This window comes from Giraffa tippelskirchi, chromosome X (genome assembly GCF_054371585.1).
Source record: "Giraffa tippelskirchi isolate mGirTip1 chromosome X, T2T-mGirTip1v1.2.pri, whole genome shotgun sequence".
Lineage (NCBI taxonomy): Eukaryota > Metazoa > Chordata > Mammalia > Artiodactyla > Giraffidae > Giraffa > Giraffa tippelskirchi.
Window position 1 is genome coordinate 149,751,749 of NC_137289.1, and position 19,379 is coordinate 149,771,127.

At 48.2% G+C, this 19,379-nt stretch overlaps 1 protein-coding gene across 1 annotated transcript in view; it reads right to left on the reverse strand.

Moving 5' to 3' along the window:
• LOC145536930 (steryl-sulfatase-like) overlaps window positions 1-19,379 on the reverse strand; it is a 142,544-nt gene that overhangs the window by 67,868 nt on the left and 55,297 nt on the right. The window contains exons 5-8 of the mRNA XM_081567235.1: window positions 11,176-11,316; window positions 8,043-8,164; window positions 7,828-7,950; window positions 4,385-4,808 (exon numbers count right to left, since the gene is read on the reverse strand). Of these exons, the coding sequence (XP_081423361.1) occupies window positions 4,385-4,808; window positions 7,828-7,950; window positions 8,043-8,164; window positions 11,176-11,312 (806 nt within the window). The 5' untranslated portion in view covers window positions 11,313-11,316. The remainder of the gene's footprint in view (window positions 1-4,384; window positions 4,809-7,827; window positions 7,951-8,042; window positions 8,165-11,175; window positions 11,317-19,379) is intronic.

Sequence of the window (19,379 nt, forward strand, 5' to 3'; positions counted from 1 at the left end):
AGATAGTGAAGGACAGGGAAGCCTGGCGTGCTGCAGTCCATGGGGTCGCAAAGAGTCGGACGCAACTGAGCGACTGAACCTTGACAATAAACCAGGCAGTGACAACAGTCAGCCAGCTGGAGTTCGCGTGACCAACACTCTGCACTCGCAGATGGACACGTGCAGTTGCTCACTCGACCCACCCAAGCCTGCGGCATCTGCTCTGCCCACACGGCACCGGGCACTCAGAATATAAAGCCAGGATGGACCATGCCCTGCCATCAGCCACCCAAAGTTCAGAGGAGACCATTCAGAGTCGGTTGGTCTGCGCTGCCTAATGTGCTGCAACTGAACATATCAGAGGATGGATACAGACAAGGAGCGTCAACCTCAACCTTGCAGCGGTCAGAACCCGCCGTGCGTTCCAGCCGTGTGTCAGGGTGTGTGAGCGCTTTCCAGAAATGTGTCAGTGGCTGAGCCACTCTCCCCCCAGCCACGCTATTCAGATACGGAAGTGGATGATGGCAGAGACATAAGACGAGCTCTTAAAAGCATGGTTTCTATGGCACGGGGCCCCAGGCTCTTCATTCAAACACACTTCAGAGTACATTTTTAATTTTTCAACAGATTTTTTTTTTGATGTGGACAATTTTTAAAGTCTTTATTGACTTTGCTACGATATTGCTTCTGTTTGAGGTTGTGGTTTTGTTGTTGTTGTTGTTGTTCACAAGGCATGTGGAATCTGATCTCCCTGACCAGGGATCACACCCTACAATATTGCTTCTGTTTTATGTTGTGGTTGTTTTTTCAGTCACAAGGCATGTGGGATCAGAGGTCCCTGACACTCCACACCCCTTGGCTTGGAAGGCAAAGTCTTAACCACTGGACCACTGGAAAAGTGTCGAGTTTTTAAAACAAAAAAATTACCTATATAGATTTTTTTTTTTTTTTTTTGCGGAACAGAACCCCGACTCTGCAGCTTGCCACAGAGCTGTAGAACCAGCACGGCTCCGGGGGGGAAAAAGCCCTATACAGATTTTTATACTGACTGAAAGATACCACTAATGGGGCTTCCCAGTGGCACAGTGGTAAAGAATCTGCCCGCAATGCAGGAGACCCAGGTACGATCCCTGGGTCGGGAAGATCCCCTGGAGGAGGGCATGGCAACCCACTCCTGTATTCCTGCCTGGAGAATCCCAAGGACAGAGGAGCCTGGTGGGCTACAGTCCATGGGGTCACAGAGTTGGGGACACGATTGAGCGACCACGCGTGCGTGCGTGCACACACACACACACACACACACACACACGCAGACTACTAATAGGAAGGTCAATAGTTGAGGAGCAAAGACCGCCAACAATTTAAACTCCTTAGCTGTTTTACATTTTTATACAGCTTTCATTTTTTTAAAGTAGCACATGCTATTTTCAGAACCACAGAACAATGAAGATACATCTTAAATATAAAAAGGAAGACAGGATGGACTGCCCTGGTGGTCCAGGTGATTAAGGACTCCATGCTTCCAATGCAAACAGTATGGGTTCAATCCCTGGTCAGGGAACTAAGATACCTTATGCTGCATGGTGTAGCCAAAAACTAAAAGTTAAAAAAATAATAGTAATAATTAAAAAATAAAAAACTGAGGACAGGAAAACCATGCAAGCCGTCTCTTCCCCACAAAAACAGAGGGAGAAGATACAGATCCCCAGGTCTCAAGGTCGGCTTGGGTAACGAGATTTCAGATCATGCCCTGACTTTTAGTTCTGCAGGCGTCCGTCCAGCTACAACAAGAACCCCGGCTTCCCCGTAATGGCCTCATCTGTCAAGCGTCCCGACGGGCTCTCTTTGTGAGAAGCCCTTTCACAGACAGCCCTGCCTGCGACTCTGTATTATTCCCATAGATCAGAGGTCCCCAGTCTCCAGGGTCTAGTGGCTGATGATCTGAGGGAGAGCCAATGCAATCATAATAGAAATAAAGTACACAATAAAGAAAACACAGTTGAGGCATCCCCAAACCACTCCCTCCGCCCCCACGGCCCCCAGTCCGAGGAAAAACTGTCTTCCATGAAACTGGCCTCTGGGGCGGAAAAGGTTTGGGGACTGCTGCAATAGAGTCTATGGCTTTGCACCCGCAATTAGACTCTGAGGACACTCGACTATGGACATCATCCATGATGGGGCTGACACTGGCACAGCCCATCTGAACTTCAAAGTTGCTGGAGTTCACCCACACGTGCCGCCCCCCCCCCCCCCAGAACACAGGGATGGAAAACCCTCTGATGTTTCCGGTTTTAAATCATCCGACATTCATTCGTTGAGTGTTCTAACCCAGAGACTGGAAGGTATTGAACCTCTGTTGGGAAAAAAAAAAAAAAAGTCAAATGGCTTTATGCTTCAGGTAATAGGAAAGAAAGTGTTAGTTGCTAAGTCGTGTCTGACTCTCTGCGGCCCCAGGGACTGTAGCCCGCCAGGCTCCTCTGCCCATGGGATGCTCCAGACAAGGATACTAGAGGTGGGTTGCCATGCCCTCCTCCAGAGGATCTTCCCCACCCAGGGATTGAACCCAGGTCTCCTGCATTGCAGGCAGATTCTTTACCATTAGCACCACCTGGAAAAGAAGTAACAACTGAAACTTTTGCAAGAGGCCACGTGACAGTCAGCAAGAAGAGTGAGTTCCGAGCGCTTCTTCTGTTTTTACTTTTTCTTCTCCTCCTGTTTCTGCTTCATCTTCTTGCTTGTTTTCTTTCTTCTCCTCATTCTTCTCTTCCTTCTTCTTGTCTCCCACCTCCTCCTCTTCCTCTCGCTCCTTGTCTTCTTCTTCTGCCTCCTCCAAGTCTACCCGCGGCCCCTTCCGTCCCTGGGCAAAGAAGACAGACTCACGGCAAACTGACTAGAGTCACTGTCCACTCTCAGCTCCCCTCCTTCCTCTCTGGAGGAGGCCCTGGTTAAGTGGACACAAGGGTCCTCACAGGCTGTCTCTGGGGACCATGCAGGTGGGGACTGCCTAGCCTGCGAGTTAATCATGACTTGTTCCGGAAGCATTGAGGGGCAGTATAGCTGCGTGAAGGATGCTAACCACTCAAGACCATCCTAAAAGGTTTGGGGTGCATGGGCACAGCACAGTGTAGGGGCACAGCCCCTTGGGTGGAAAACAGACAAGACAAGCAGCATCCACCTTACTGAAACAAGGCAGCTCAGTCCAGTTCAGTCGCTCAGTCGTGTCTGACCCTTTGCGACCCCATGGACTGCAGAACACCAGGCCTCCCTGTCCATCACCAACTCCCAGAGTTTACCCAAACTCATGTTCGTCGAGTTGGTGATGCCATCCAATCATCTCATCCTCTGGCGTCCCCTTCTCCTCCCTCCTTCAACCTTTCCCATCATCAGGGTCTTTTCAAATGCGTCATTTCTTCACATCAGGTGGCCAAAGTATTGGAGTTTCAGCTTCTGCATCAGTCCTTCCAATGAACATTCAGGACTGATCTCCTTTAGGAGGGACTGGCTGGATCTCCTTGCAGTCCAAGGGACTCTCAAGAGTCTTCTCCAACACCACAGTTCAAAAGCATCAATTCTGCGGCGCTCAGCTTTCTTTATAGTTCAACTCTCACATCCACACATGACTACTGGAAAAACCATAACCTTGACTAGACGGACCTTTGTTGGCAAAGTAACAAGACAAGTCTTTATTTATTTACCCTCTTCTGTTGCTTCCCTGATAGCTCAGCTGGTAAAGAATCTGCCTGCCATGTGGGAGACCTGGGCTCGAGCCCTGGGTTGGGAAGATCCCCTGGAGGAGGAAATGGCAACCCACTCCAGTACTCTTGTCTGGAGAATCCCACGGACAGAGGAGCCTGGTGGGCTACAGCCCATGGGGTCGCAAAGAGTCAGACGTGACTGAGCACACATACACACTCATTTGCACAGGATGGGGGAGGGGGGACCTGGCAAAGTGACTCTGGGAGGATCGAGCCCCCAGCATTGCAATTCCCAAGCCCCGCCTCGGTCAGTTCAGTTTAGTCACTCAGTCCCGTCCGACTCTTTGCGACACCATGGACTGCAGCACGCCAGACCTCCCTGTTCATCACCAACACCCAGAGTTTGCTGAAACTCATGTCCATCGCGTCGGTGATGCCATCCCACCATCTCATCCTCTGTCGTCCCCTTCTCCTCCTGCATTCTGTCTTGGCCAGTATCAGGATCTCTTCCCCCCCCCAACACACACCTCTGCAAAGCATGCCATCTCGTTTTCCACGTGCATCCTTTGGAGACAATCCCCCAAGCACAGGAGTTTGGAAACATGGCTCGCTGAACACCCTGGTCCCCACTCCCCCTACCTCCGCCCAGGCACCCGAGATGGTACCATCCGCGCCTCCCAGGCACCGCTGGGCCGGCAGAGGTGACCCACCGACGTAAGAAGCGGGCGGCGTCCTCCGTGAGCCTCTGCGTGAGGCTGTCGTAGGACATGGGCTGCTGGGTGACGTCACGGTTCCTCATCAGGAAGCAGTTGAGCGGCCGGTAGTAATGCAGGAAGGCAAGCAGCAGGCCGAGGACCACGGCGGCCAGGAGGATGAGGAAGAGGAAGACCCAGCAGGGCGCCCAGAAGAGCCCCAGCCACCTGAGCATGGCCAGGGTCAGCAGGGCCATGGCGATGAGCTGCAGGGGCCTGAACACCAGCATCTGTAAGGCCTTGTTGAACACGGTGCCCTCGCCTGGCTTGCAGTCCCGCAGGTTGGTCATGGGCAGCCCGTGGAAGTACTCGAAGCCGTGGCTGGTCGGGTGGTGACAGAAGTCGGTGCGGTTGTGGCAGCTCATACCCAGGTGCCACTTGCCTGAGGGGACAGACCACAGGGGCGTTGAGTTTAGAGCCAGCGGAAAAACCCCCCAGGGCCCAGCTCAGCGTCCGATGCCTGTGGGCTGACACCCGTTCTTGATCATCAAGATTCATCTGTTCGATCCCGTTCACCTCCTTTCCCCTAAACGGTCTAGGGTAGGAACGGCTCATGGCACCAGGAAAAAAGAGGCGATCTGGGCACTGGAAAAAAAAAAAAGCCTCAAGATCAACTTGCATCCTTCATGTTGCTGAGTCGTTAAGTCGTGTCCGACTCTGTGACCCCGTGGATCATAGCCCACCAGGCTCCTCTGTCCGTGGGATTCTCCAGGCAAGGATACTGGAGCAGGTTGTCATTTCCTTCTCCAGGGCCTCTTCCCAACCCGTGGATCAAACCTGGGTCTCTTAAATCTCCTGCACTGGCAGGTGGATTATTTTACCACTGAGCCACTAGGGAAGCCCCATATACTTCATAGGCAGGAGGAAAAAACTACAGAAGAAAATCCCAATGTTTTTCTGGGATAGGTATTTGTTTGTTTCTTCTTTTTTAAGTATTCTTTTTTTTTTTGACATGTGCCTGCTAAGTCGCTTTATTCATGTCCGACTCTTTGGAACCCCATGGACTGTAGCCCACCAGTCTCCTCTTATCCACGGGATTCTCCAGGCAAGAATATCGGAGTGGGTTGCCACACCCTCCTCCAAACGATCTTCCCAACCCAGGGATCGAACCCCCATCTCTTACGTCTCCTGCACTGGCAGGTGGGTTCTTTACCACTAGCGCCACCTGGGAAGCCCTTTTTGGACATGGACCACTTTCAAAGTCTTTACTGATTACAATACTGCTTCTGGTTTAGTTTTTTGGCCAGCTCTCCGACCAGGGGCTGAATCCACACCCTCTGCATTGGAAGGAGAAGTTTGAACCATTGGACCACCAAGGACATCCCAGAGGTGCTTTTTTTAAAAAGACATTTCCTTAAAAGCAAAGTCTTAGAACCAACTTGATTTTCTCCCTTGAAAGTTAAAACTGCAAATGAATCCTTACATAAAAATGACCCCCGAGGCATGAGGAAATCATACTCATAAGTCAGTAATTATTTTAAACACCTCTCAACATTTCTTATAAAATGCGAAGTGTATCAGTAAATTAGTGAGCGCCTCACACAAGAGAAAAAGTGATGGTGGCTTTATGACAAGATGTGGGAAAGAAGAGAAGGGTCATTTTGCTCCCATGAGATTTTCCATGATTCGTCTGATGAGCTACATAGACCCAAGCTTATCAAGGGGAAGGGGAGAAGGATTCATTTCCTATCAAGGGAATAAAATCAATGGGAATGTCAAATAGAAACATTCAGATGCAATTTTATTACTGCCATGTAAGATGAAAATCTTTATCAATAGTATGGTGTGTGTGTGTATGTGTGTGTGTGTGTGTGTGCACAACTATGCATTTTTCTGTTATCTACCATATATTTCAACTTTCTGCCTCTGCATCTCATCCATCCAACAACCAACATCCACTCATTCACCATCCACCATTCATTCATGCATCCAGTCACTCACCCACTGACCCACTCACCCCTTCATCTACCATTCATCCAGCCAGTCAGCATCCACTCTTCATCCACCCATGCATCCACCCACCCATCTATGGATTCATCATTCATCCATCCAATACCCACCATCCATCTACCATCTATCCATCATCCATCCACCATCCACCCACCATCCATCATCCATCCAGTATCCACAATCTATCTACCGTCCATCCATCATCCATCCATCATCCACCCACCATCCATCATCTATCCATCCATCATCCATCCACCCACCATCCGTCCATCAGCATTCACCATTCATCCATTTATCCAGTAGCCATCATCCACCTACCATCCATCCATTATGTATCCATCCTTCCACCACCTACCCACCCACCATCCATCCATCTACCCAGAATCCACCATCTCCCTACCATCCATCCATCATTCATCCATCCATCTATCCATCTGTCTATGAAGTATCCACCATCCACCTAGCATTCATCTATCACCCATCCATCCATCCACCACCCACCCGCCATCAATCTATCCACCATCTATCCATCCATCAGGATCCACCACCCACCCACTCACCCACCATCCACCCACCCACCATCCATCCATCCAGTATCTACCACCCACGCACCATCTACCATCCAGCCATCATCCATCCACCATCCATCCATCAGCATCCACCATTCATCCAGTAGCCATCATCCACCTACTATCCATCCATTATGTATCCACCCCTCTACCATCCACTCACCATCCATCCATCTACCCAGTATCCACCATCTACCTACCATCCATCCACCATTCACCCATCCATCCATCCATCCACCATCCAGCATTCATCCATCAGCATCCACCATTCACCTATCCATCCAGTAGCCACCATCCACCCACCATCCACCCCTCCAGTAATCGCCATTGACCTACCATTCATCCATCAGCATCCATCTCTCCATCCATCCAGTATCCACCATCCACCATCACCTACCATCCATCTATTCACCATCCACCTATCCATCCAGCATCCATCCGTCCATCCATCCAGCATCCACAATTCACCCATCAGCCATTCACCCATCATCCGTCTCATCTACTAAGCTATTCACCCAGCATCCATCTCATCTACTCAGCTACCTATCCCTGTCTCTATCACCTAACTCAACTATCTTGCCATCTATCCATTTGTCCATCTGCCAATCCATCTGTGTGTCTATCATTATCTACCTATCATCCATCCATCCATCCATCAACACACGTACACATAGATACATAAATAAGGACACACATCTACACGTTCAAACAGTGCATACAGATGCCTGCTGTTTTGATTTAGAGTTGAGATTGTTTCTTCCCTGTCTACAGTTGTGCAAATTCTATCAGCCGTGTCAGCCTCAAGATGGCTGCGGTCACACCCTCCCCACTCTCCCAATCACCCCGCCCAGACCTTCAGTCCCCGCACCCAGCTGCCCATACCTATCAGAGCTGTGGAATAGCCTTGATCCTTCAGAAGCTTGGCGAACGTAATCTCACTAGGGGGCAGTCCTCCAGAAGAGGCCGAGAAGAGGAAAACTCCCACTTTGGACTGAGATGCCATTCCTGAGCCAGGAGAAATCGACCGTTAAGACGGGAGGACCATCAGGACTGGGAGGAGGATGAGGACCGCGGTGCTGGAGCCGGGGGGCGGTTACCTGAGCGGATGGGGTACCGGCCAGTCATGAAGGCCGCCCTGCTGGGCGTGCAGAGGGGTGATGCTGCCAGGTGCTGTGTGAGCTTCACGCCCCCTCTGGCCAGGCGGTCGATATTGGGAGTCCTGGAACAGAGACTCAAGGGTCATTCATCACAACCTTAAGAAGAAAGCTTCTTCGGGGGCTTTGCACATTGAGTCGCTTGTCAGTAACCCAGGGAAATAGAGCCATGTGTGTTGGTGGGAAGGGGACGACAGAGGATGAGATGGTTGGATGGCATCACCGACTCGACGGGCATCCGTTTGAGCCAATTCTGGGATACGGCGATGGGCAGGAAAGCCTGGCGTGCTGCAGCCCATGGGGTCACAGAGAGTCGGACACGACTGAACCACAAAATGTGGTGGGAAGAAGGGAAGGAAGGGGAGAGGACACAGCACCATGGCTCTAAGGACCAAACCACACGGAGGGCTCCACAACTGAGGTCAGCTCTCTGGGGGACCTCACTCACCCAGGGCTCTGAGCTTCTGCTTTAGGAGGAAGAAGCCGAATCCTGAGAATGGGCTGCTGTGACCAGGGGGATGGAAATGTTTCAAGGTCTCGCTCCTTCTCACCTGTCCCCCCCAGTCACCTCCGTGCCCCCAACGAGAAAGCTCTGGGGGCAGCCTGAGTCTCCCCTTCCCAACCACAGCCAAAGAGAGGCTCTTAATGAGTTCTCATCAGCCTCTGCCTGGTGGCTCAGATGGGAAAAAATCTGCCTGCAAGGCGGGAGACCTGGGTTCGATCCCTGGGTCAGGAAGATCCCCTGGAGAAAGGGAAGGGCATCCCATTCCTGTCTTCTGGCCTGGAGAATCTCGTGGACAGAGGAGCCTGGCGGGCTACAGTCCATGGGGTCACAAACAGCTGGACATGACTGAGTGACTCACACTTACACTTTTCCAGGGAGAAGGGGGTGATGGGACCCCCAGGAGCAAGAAAGAAAGGGCTCCAGGTGTATCTACCAGGGAACTACCCGGGGTTCACAGAGTCCAGGGCAAAGGGCCGCAGGTCAAGCTGGAAACAGGTCAGGCCGTCACTCACACCCTCTGCAGACTCGAGGGTTTTCATGCCGAAGCAATGCTCACACACGGGTTCACTTCGAGGATGGCGCATTGTGCAGGACAAGCCACTCTGCGGCCTTTTCTCCAGGAAGGTCGTGGCCCCACCACCTCGGGAAATGACACCAGACTTCCCGGACATGGGGAGGGGAAGTTCTCAAAGGTCTGGGGCCACGCTGAGTGGTTATCCCATATCCTTTTAAAGAAGCCCTGGTCCCTGCCACTCTGCCCATCTTCCAGACTTTGGTCCTGACCATACATGGGACCCCCTGTGGCCTCCCTGTCCTGTGGGAGGAGCCTGCTCCACCAGTAAGATGTCTCTCTATCCCCCATCTCAGCAGCTTCCATCACACCATAAAAGGGCGACGTGATTAACTGCACTCCCTTCCTGGCCTGTGGGATGGGGCATGTTATCTCTGTTCACAGTGGCCCCACCCTCCTGTGGTTCAGTGCCCAGAGGCCAATCATGTAATAATGAAAGTGAAAGTCGCTGAGTCGTGTCTCACTCTTTGCGATCCCATGGGCTATATGGTCCATGTAATTGTCCAGGCCAGAACACTGGAGTGGGTAGCCTTTCCCTTCGCCAGGGGATCTTCCCAACCCAGGGATCAAACCCAGGTCTCCCGCATTGCAGGCGGATTCTTGACCAGCTGAGCCACCAGGGAAGCCCAAGAACACTGGAGTGGGTAGCCTGTCCCTTCTCCAGCGGATCTTCCCGACCCAGCAATTGAACCGGAGTCTCCTGCATTGCAGGCGGTTTCTTTACCAGCTGAGTTATCAGGGAAGCCCGTGTAACAATATCCACCTCAGTGGGGAAGATTGTTGTACTGCACTGGCATCTCAAACTCCTCTCCCATCTATTAGCTTACTTTAGGCATTTAACTGCCAACATTTCCACTTGGCTTTTGCCTTATATTACAAGATGCTGAGAAGACTGAAATTGTATGTTTGACTAGTGCCTAGATTGGCTACTGAGAAATCTATTTGGGGGTGTGATATTATAAAATGAATCACGTCATTCAGAAAGAGCTGGGTCGGAGAGAGGGATAAATTAGGAATTTGGGATTAGCAGACATACACTGTAAAACAGATAAATAACAAGGAGGCCCTGTCTAGTATAGGGAACTATATTCAATAGCTTGTAATAAACTCTAATGGAAAAGAATTAGAAAACAGAATATACACATATATAAAGAAGATATGTATGTGTGTGTATATGGGCTTCCCAGGTGGCACTATTATTGGTAAAGAATCTGCCTGCAATGCAGGACACATAAGAGACAACGGTTCAGTCCCTGGGTCGAGAAGATCCCCTGGAGAAGGAAATGGCAACCCGTTCCAGTATTCTTGCCCGGGAAATCCCAAGGACAAAGGAGCCTGGCGGGGTTATAGTCCATGGGGTTGTAAAGACTCGGACATAGTTGAAGCAACTCAGCACACAGCACACACACGTGTGTGTATATATACTAAAACAATATTGTAGCTCAACTGTACTTCAATTAAAAGAAAAAGAATTGGATGCCAATATGGAGAACAAGATAGATTTAGGGCATTATTATGAATTTATTATTATGAATTCTTATCTATGACTGTATAGCCCTTTTCTTCCTTTTGATAACCAGCAGAGAGTGAACTTTAAAGACATGATTGTAATTTTTTAAATTAAGATTCCTTAGTGGGATCAGTTACCTATTACATTAGTAAATTTTAGGAACGTCACATCTAATAGTATATCTAATATGAGTTGCTGTTGTTGTTCAGTCGTTAAATTGTGTCTGACTCTTCTTGACCACCAGGGAATTCCCTACAAGGGTTAATAAGACGAAGTTCCTGCTTTTTGTGACCTCAGAGCACCGTGGTTTACAAGGCTCAAGGGCAGTCTTCATTTTCATGGTATACACATAGCCACAGAGGAAAGCGTGCAGCTGGAGAGGTGGGTGGGCTTTGCACGTCTCCCCGTGGCCTGTGTTCTACGACCACCCGCTGCCTGTCACGGGGCAGCCAGCCCGTGGAGGGGGCCCTGTGTTTCCCCATCGCCGCACCTGAGAGTCTTGTTGCCATAGCAACCGGGATCCCCGATGCCAAGGTCATCAGCCATCAGCAGGACGAAGTTGGGCTTTGACGTCGCCCGGCTCTGAGCCTCGCAGAGGAACAGCAGCAGGAGCAGAAGGGTCATCATGTCCCTGCAATGGGCGAGAGCAAGAGAGTCGTGAAGGATGCTGGTGGGAGGGACTGTTCTCCTTCTCTGGGATCCTCCCTTCTCCCCCTCCCACTAGAAGAAAGGGTACTGTCCACCCACCCACCCCGGATCGTACGGGATCCAAAGCAACTCAGACGTCACGTGTGTGCTCAGTCGCTTCAGTCGTGTCCGACTCTTTGAGACCCCATGGACTGCAGCCCACCAGGCTCCTCTGTCCATGGGGTTCTCCAGGGAAGAACACTGGAGTGGGTTGCCATGTCCACCTCCAGGGGATTTTCTCCGACACACAGACTGAACCCAAGTTTCTTACATCTCCTGCGTTGGAACCACCTGGGAAGCCTCAGACATCACAGTAGAAAGAACTGCACCCTCTCTGTCTTGTGTGTTTGCTTCTACAACAAACAAACATTTCTTTCTTCCTGCACAGCACGGACATCTCCTTTCTACCTTGAACCAAAACAGAGGCTCTGTCTCGAAAAATGAAAACACAGTCATCTCTTCCTGAAAAATGAAAACAATCATCTCTTTAAGGCAGGCTCTGTCATCAGCTAAAAGTTCTCTGCTCTGCACTGGAAAAAAAACAAAACAACAAAAAAACAGGCACTTCAGGATAATCCAATTGTCAGTGTCAACTCCTTTCTAAAATTAGCCACGACTGTCAACTGTCGGTGCAGCAGCTTTTAAAAGGGAAACGTGTTGACATGGCTGTGTTGCAAACCTTTCCAAGCTCAAGGAAGACAAGGTTCATTGCCTGGGGCAGTGCTGGGTGCTAAGAGGTGGCAGCAAACACAGCGGAAGGAAGGAATTCATTACACCCCACAACAAAAGATCCCACATGCCACGGCCAAGACCCTGGCACCATCAAACAAATAAATAAATATAAAAATACAGCTTAAAAGGAACTGTGTCTCTAACTTCTGTATACATAGTGGATAAAATATACAAATGAGAGCTCGGAAACAGGTCTGTAAGCCTGTCCACCTCACTCTGAGCATCTCTCACTCTATCTTTATGACTCTGTCAGCTTAAAAACGAAGGATGTGCTACCTAAATGCCCATCGACAAATGAACAGATGAAGAAGTTGTGGTACATACATACGATGGAATACTACTCAGCCATGAAAAGGAACGCATTTGAGTCAGTTCTCATGAGGGGGATGAACCCAGAGCCGAGTAGACAGAGTGAAGTGAGTCAGAAAGAGAAAGACAAACACCATAGATCAACGCGTATGTGTGGAATGTAGAAGATGGTGCTGATGAACCTGTTTGCAGGACACGAGTGGAGACGCGGACACAGGGAACAGACCTGTGGACATGGGGAAGAGCCAGGAGAGGGTGGGAGGAATAGAGAGAATAGCATTGACACAAACACATTATCACATAAAACAGACAGCCGGTGGGAATTTGCTGTGTGAGGCAGGGAGCTCCAACCGGTGCTCTGTGACAACCTAGAGGGGCGGGATGGGGTGGGAGGTGGGAGGGAGGTTCAGAAGGGAGGGGACATATGTGTCCCTATGGCTGATTCCTGTGGGTATATGGTAGAAACCAACACAATGTTGTAAAGCAAGCACCCTCCGATTAAAACTAAATTAAGAAAACAAAAGGATGTCTGAAATTTTATCTTTCTTAATAGTCACTTACAATCACACTGCATGAAAACTATTATCATAATAACCAGAACTTATTTTTTACCCACAAACATGGAGTAGAACAGGTGTTCCTAAAGATGTTTCAAACTATTAAAAGAGTTAGTTGATAAAAGTGCTTAAAATGAAATAAAAGTGCTCTAAAATATTAAGAGTATAGCACATTAGTTTCTGAAAAACAGCAAACGCTCCTCCCTGAAAAAATTATTTTTCTGAACAAACTTCATTTGGCAAAGAAGAAAAACAAAGTTTTTTTTTGAGAACGTAGCTATTTCTAAAACAGAATTATTCTGCACCAGAGAGACAAAAGAACATTTTCATAACTGGCGAGGTAATTACATCGAATCTGTTCATTATAAGAAAATTAACACTGCTCTGGCATAATAGAAAACTTTACCACAGCAACCAACAAGTTCCTAATCTATTTGCCAGATGCAGAAAAGGTTTACTGGAAACAGAGAAAAACCTACATCGCAAACCGTCTTTTGTTTAGAAACGATGCTGCTTTGGTCAATTTGAGCCATGCATCACCAATGATATATCACCAAGTATCATCTACATAGACGACCTCTTTTAAAGTCATGAAGAAATACTGTCTGACATTAGGGCAGGAAAAATCCCATCTGAATATGTGGTCTTTTTAAAACATTTTTTTTTTTTTTGATGTGGACCATTTAAAAAGTTTTTATTGAATTTGTTACAACATTGCTTATGTTTTAGGTTTTGGTTTTTTGGCAGCGAGGCATGTGGGAATCTTCCCTCCCTGATAGGGATCGAATACATGCCCTTTGCACTGGAAAGTGGAGTCTCAGCCACTGGACCACCAGGGAAGTCTCTGAAAATCTGTTTTAACAAGTGTTTTTATAGACTTGAATATATATGTTTAGATTGCTTTTGGTTTTTTAATGAAGCATAGTCAAAGCTATGGCTTTTCCAGTAGTCACATACGAATGTGAAAGTTGGATAATAAAGAAGGCTGAGCACCGAAGAATGCTTTTGAACTGTGGTGTTGGAAAAAACTCTTGAGAGTCCCTTGGGCTGCAAGGAGATCCAACCAGTCCATCCTAAAGGAAATCAGTCCTGAATATTCATTGGAAGGACGGATGCTGAAGCTGAAACTCCAATACTTTGTCCACCTGATGTGAAGAGCTGACTCATTGGAAACGACCCTGATGCTGGGAAGGATTGAAGGTGGCAGGAGAAGGGGATGACAGAGGAGGAGCCATTTGGATGGCATCACCGACTCAATGGACATGAGTTTGAGCAAGGTCTGGGAGATGGTGATGGACAGGGAAGCCTGGCGTGCTGCAGTCCGTGGGGTCCCAAAGAGTCAAACACGACTTAGCGACTTAACAACAAATAGGTGGAATCTTAATTTTTTTTAAAAAAAAGATACAAATGGACTTATTTGCTTAGATTTCTAACATTCAGTATGAAGGAATGGGCCAACATTTATAGGCTAGTTGGAGAGAATGAAAATGCATAATGAGGAAACAATAGGATATGAAGCATAAGCTTTGTAGCAGAAGAGAAAGGGAGGGATTTGGAAAAGGCTTGATATTCTTTTTTTTTTTTAAGATTTTTTTTTTTTTTAATTTGGACCACTTTTAAAGTCACGTGAGATAAATGCTCCCTGACCAGGAATCGAATCTGTGCCCCTTGCACTGGAAGGTGAAGTCTTAACCACTGGATCACCAGGCCAAGTCTGGTGACATTCTTCTTTCCATCCTGATATTGTCATCTGTGCCGTAAATACCAGAAGGCCTCTGGGAACAACTTAAAGTTGTTAGTGAGAACAACCTAAAGGTTTCACCACGCGGGTGAGAGCTGTGCAGCACAGGCCCCGTTATGAGAAAAGAAAGAGGAACTTCCTTTGACCTATTAGCATCAGGGCTTCCCAGGTGGCTGAGTGGTAAAGAACCCACCTGCCAATGCAGGAGACGTGGGAGACCCGGGTTCGATCCCTGGGTTGGGAAGATCCCCTGGAGGAGGACATGACAACCCACTCCAGTATTCTTGCCTGGAGAATCCCATGGACGGAGGAGCCCCTGCGGGCTACATTCCATGGGGCCGCAAAGAGTCGGACACGACTGAGCACACCCAGGATCGGGGCCAAGCTTGATGGCTGTAACAACCAGATTAGGTCAGGAACCAAAGACGGATTCCAAACAAGAAGGATGTGTGCTAAGTGCAGGGCCAGCTGCCACTCCCAACCGCACACTCCAGCAAAGCCAGCGAACCCCTCTGCATTGGAGACATTTCAACAAATGATCCTTAGCCTGGCCATCCTTCCAGGCAGGATGGGGGTGCCCCCCTCCCCAGCCCTCACACAATCACTGCTGTTCTTTTCGAGATTATAAGCAAGTACAGAGAACACTTACTATAAGCAGAATGCAAAGGCCTTTAAAAAAAAAAAAATGCCTTGGTAGTTAAGATAGTGGTGCAGCTGAGAGGCATGGCCTAACCACAGTCAGGATATTCTCCCAGGTATAAAATCCAGCCAGAGAAAGTTGTTGCTTACTCGCTCAGTCGTGTCCAACTCTTTGCGACCCCATGGACTATAGCCCACCAGGCTCTTCTGTCCATGGGATTCTCCAGGCAAGAATCCTGGAGTGGGTTGCCATGCCCTCCTCCAGGGGATCTTCCCGACCCGGGGATCAAATCCACGTCTCCTCCACTGCAGGTGGGTTCTTTACCACTGAGGCATCGGGAAAGCCCAGCCAAATTTAACCAGGTTAAACTTGTCCAAATTGACGGAATGACCGCATCCTTGGTTGTGAGTCCACACAGAACCCTCCTTGAGGCGTGTGGGAACTGTGAGCTGGCCGACATCCACAACTAGACAATGGGATCCTCGAGCAAACATTCCTGTGTGTTCATATGTCTGTGCAACCTTCCCTGGCTCAGAAAGTAAAGAATCTGCCTGCAATGCAGGAGATCTGGGTTCACTCTCTGGGTCGGGAAGATCCCCTGGAGGAGGAAACGGCAACCCACTCCGGTATTCTTGCCTAAAGAATCCCATGGGCAGAGGAGCCTGGTGGGCTACAGTCCAAGGGGTCGCAAAGAGTCGGACACGGCTGAAGTGACTTAGCAGGCACTCAAATAGTCTTCTCCAGTCCGCCACTTGCCAGTGCTGCCTGACTTTGCTCATGTCATGGAAATGTTTGAGGACCCCACCAAGAGAAACCACGTATGTCTGCAGAGGTGATTTGAGAGCAGTGTGGTAGCTGTTATTTTTCTGAATAAAAACACAACTCCTGAATAATGCAGACAAATCAATCAGCAGCTCTTAAAAATGTGCTTCCTTTTCGTGAGGGAACAGGTGTCATTTTTAATCAAAATGTTAAGCTATGAAAATGGATTACAGGAAAAGAATATGAATTTGCTTGCCAAACCGACACCAATGAATTATCCTCTCTGATAACTCAATATGTCTGCATCGTAGATCAGATAATAAGTACATTCACAGCATTTTTCAGCCTAACTCTGGTTAGTGCTTCAACTTAGAATTTATATTCTACTCAACAGAGGGACACCCTTGCCTTTTCTTTAGTGCTCTTGGATTCTACAGTTCTGTGTTTACTTGCAGTGGAAAAGAAAAGCTTGAATGACTGATAAACGGGACAAGATACTTTAATCACTGTATTAGGATGAAACATTTGCAATAGCCATTTTTATTAAAATGATGGACCAGGACTTTCTTGGTTAGGAATCTGCCTTCCAGGGGCTTCCTGGGTGCCTCAGTGGTAAGGAATCTGGCTGCCGAGGCAGGAGACACGGGCTCAATCCTTGGTCCAGGAGGATCCCACATGCCTCGGAGCAGCTAAGCCCATGTGCCACAACTACTGAAGCCTACATGCCCTAGAGCCGATGCTCGGCCCCAAGAGACGCCATGACAGTGAGAAGCCCACGCAGCACCAGGAAGAGTAGACCCTGCTCACCAAAACTAGAGAAAGTCCACGCACAGCAGTGAAGACTCAGTGCAGCCAAAACCAAAATCAGCTCAGTCGTGTCCGACTCTTTGTGACCCCAAGGACTGCAGCACGCCAGGCCTCCCTGTCCATCACCAAGTCCCGGAGCTTACCCAAACTCATGTCCATCGAGTCGGTGATGCCATCCAACCAGCTCATCCTCTGTCGTCCCCTTCTCCTCCTGCCTTCGATCTTTCCCACCATCAGGTCTTTTCAAATGAGTCAGTTCTCAGCATCAGGTGGCCAAAGTATTGGAGCGTCAGCTTCAGCATCAGTTCTTCCAATGAATATTCAGGACTGATTTCCTTTAGGATGGACTGGTTGGATCTCCTTGCTGTCCAAGGAGTCTTCTCCAACACCACAGTTCAAAAGCATCAATTCTTCGGCGATCAGCTTTCTTTATGGTCCAACTCGCCCATCCCTACATGACTACTGGAAAAACCATAGCTTTGACTAGATGGAACTTTGTTGGCAAAGTAATGTCTCTGCTTTTTAAGATGCTGTCTAGGTTGGTCATAGCTTTTCTTCCAAGGAGCAAGCGTCTTTTAATTTCATGGCTGCAGTCACCATCTACAGTGATTTTGGAGCCCAAGAAAATAAAGTCTCTCACTGTTTCCAAGGATAAATGGGTTTCATCTAAATAAAAGTAAGACCCAGACTGGCTTTGGTCTTTTTCTTTAATATTTTCCCCCCATTCTTAAAGTCTTCATTGAATTTGTTACAACGTTGCTTCTGTTTTATGTTTTGGCATTTTGGCCAGGACGCATGTGGGATCTTACTCTGCAACCACAGACCAAACCCACATCCTCTGCTCTGGAAGACTAAATCTCAACCTCTCCACCACCAGGGAAGTCCCTGGCTTTGGTCTTTGAATAATCACAGCAAACGGTAGAGGACAAGCAACGGCTGCAAAATTCAGAGGCAAACTGATTTCTGAACCAGAGTTTTAAACCAGCCAAGTCACGGGGGCCAGACCTGCACGGGCCCAAGAACAGGGCCCATGTACACATCGCGGGCCAACAGTTTGCAATTCAGGAGGAAGCTCTCTGCTTTCAAGGAAGCTGCTACCCAGAGTGGAGAGAGAGCGGTCTTGCACCAGCTGACCACACTTGCAGTGATTGCTTTCTCATGAATGAAATCCTCCCCGGAGGAGAACAACCGGGTGCAGACATCATATTGAGGTTGGGGAACAGCGAAACACCATTAAGAATACATGCAATAGGGACTTCTTTGGTGTCCCGGGCTTAAGCATCTGCCTGCCAATGCAGGGGACCACAGCTTTGTGACTCTTTGTGACCCCACAGACTGCAGCACGCCAGGCCTCCCTGTCCTCCACCAACTCCCGGAGTTTACCCAAACTCACGTGCATTGAGTCAGCGATGCCATCCAACCATCTCAGCCTCGTGATAGATAAGTACCTGCTATTCTAGACCAACATGAAGTCAGAGGTATAAAACCCAAAAAGGGATCTTTAAAGAGAAGCTATTCCATCAATGCTAAAGTAGGGGGTAAGTTTGAAGGCCACGAGAAAGTCCAGCCTCTCCACATTTTATTGACAATGCTATGTTAGTTTCTGTCTACAATGAAGTGAATCAGCCATAAGTATACATAGGTCCCTTCCCTCTTGACTCCCTCCCATCCCCCCATCCACCCCTCGAGGTCATCACAGACCACCGAGCTGAGCTCCCGGTGCTATACAGAGGCTTCCCACTAGCCGTCTATTTTACACACGGCAGTGTATAAATGTCAGTATTACTCTCTCAATTTCACCCCACCCCCTCCTTCCCGTGTCCACAAGTCCATTTGATGTCTGCATCTCTATTCTTGCCCTGCAAATGGGTTCATCTGTAGCACTGTTTTAGACTCTACACATGTCTGTTAATATAAAAATGTTTGCTTTTCTCTTTCTTAGTTCTGATGTCTACTTTATCTTATTTTTTTTAATTTATTTAATTGGATGCTAATTACTTTACAATATTTTAGTGGGTTTTGCCATACATTTACATGAAGAAAAACCCACAAGTAACTCAGGAAATGGCATCTACTTGTGATTGTAAATGTACGTTAGCTTATGCATTTGATCAACCTCCCACCCTGAATATCAGACTTTCACAATAAATAAACTTGAAAGATGACTAGAAGCAATGGGCTCCCCATCCATCTGATATGAAATATTACACAATTAAATGCACTCAGCAAAACCCGTCAGGCTCTGGAAACAAACTGCAAAAAAAAACAAAAAATCAAAGAACTAGAGACTAACGTACAGTTAATAAAAATTTCAAATTTAAAGAAACAACCCATGTTTTCAGTTATGAAAGGGGGATTAGGAAACCATAGAATGAATTGGTAAATTGCTATTATACTTTCAAATACAGAGTGGATTTTAATAAAAATAGAGAAACAAAGTACTGTAGCATAAAGCAATA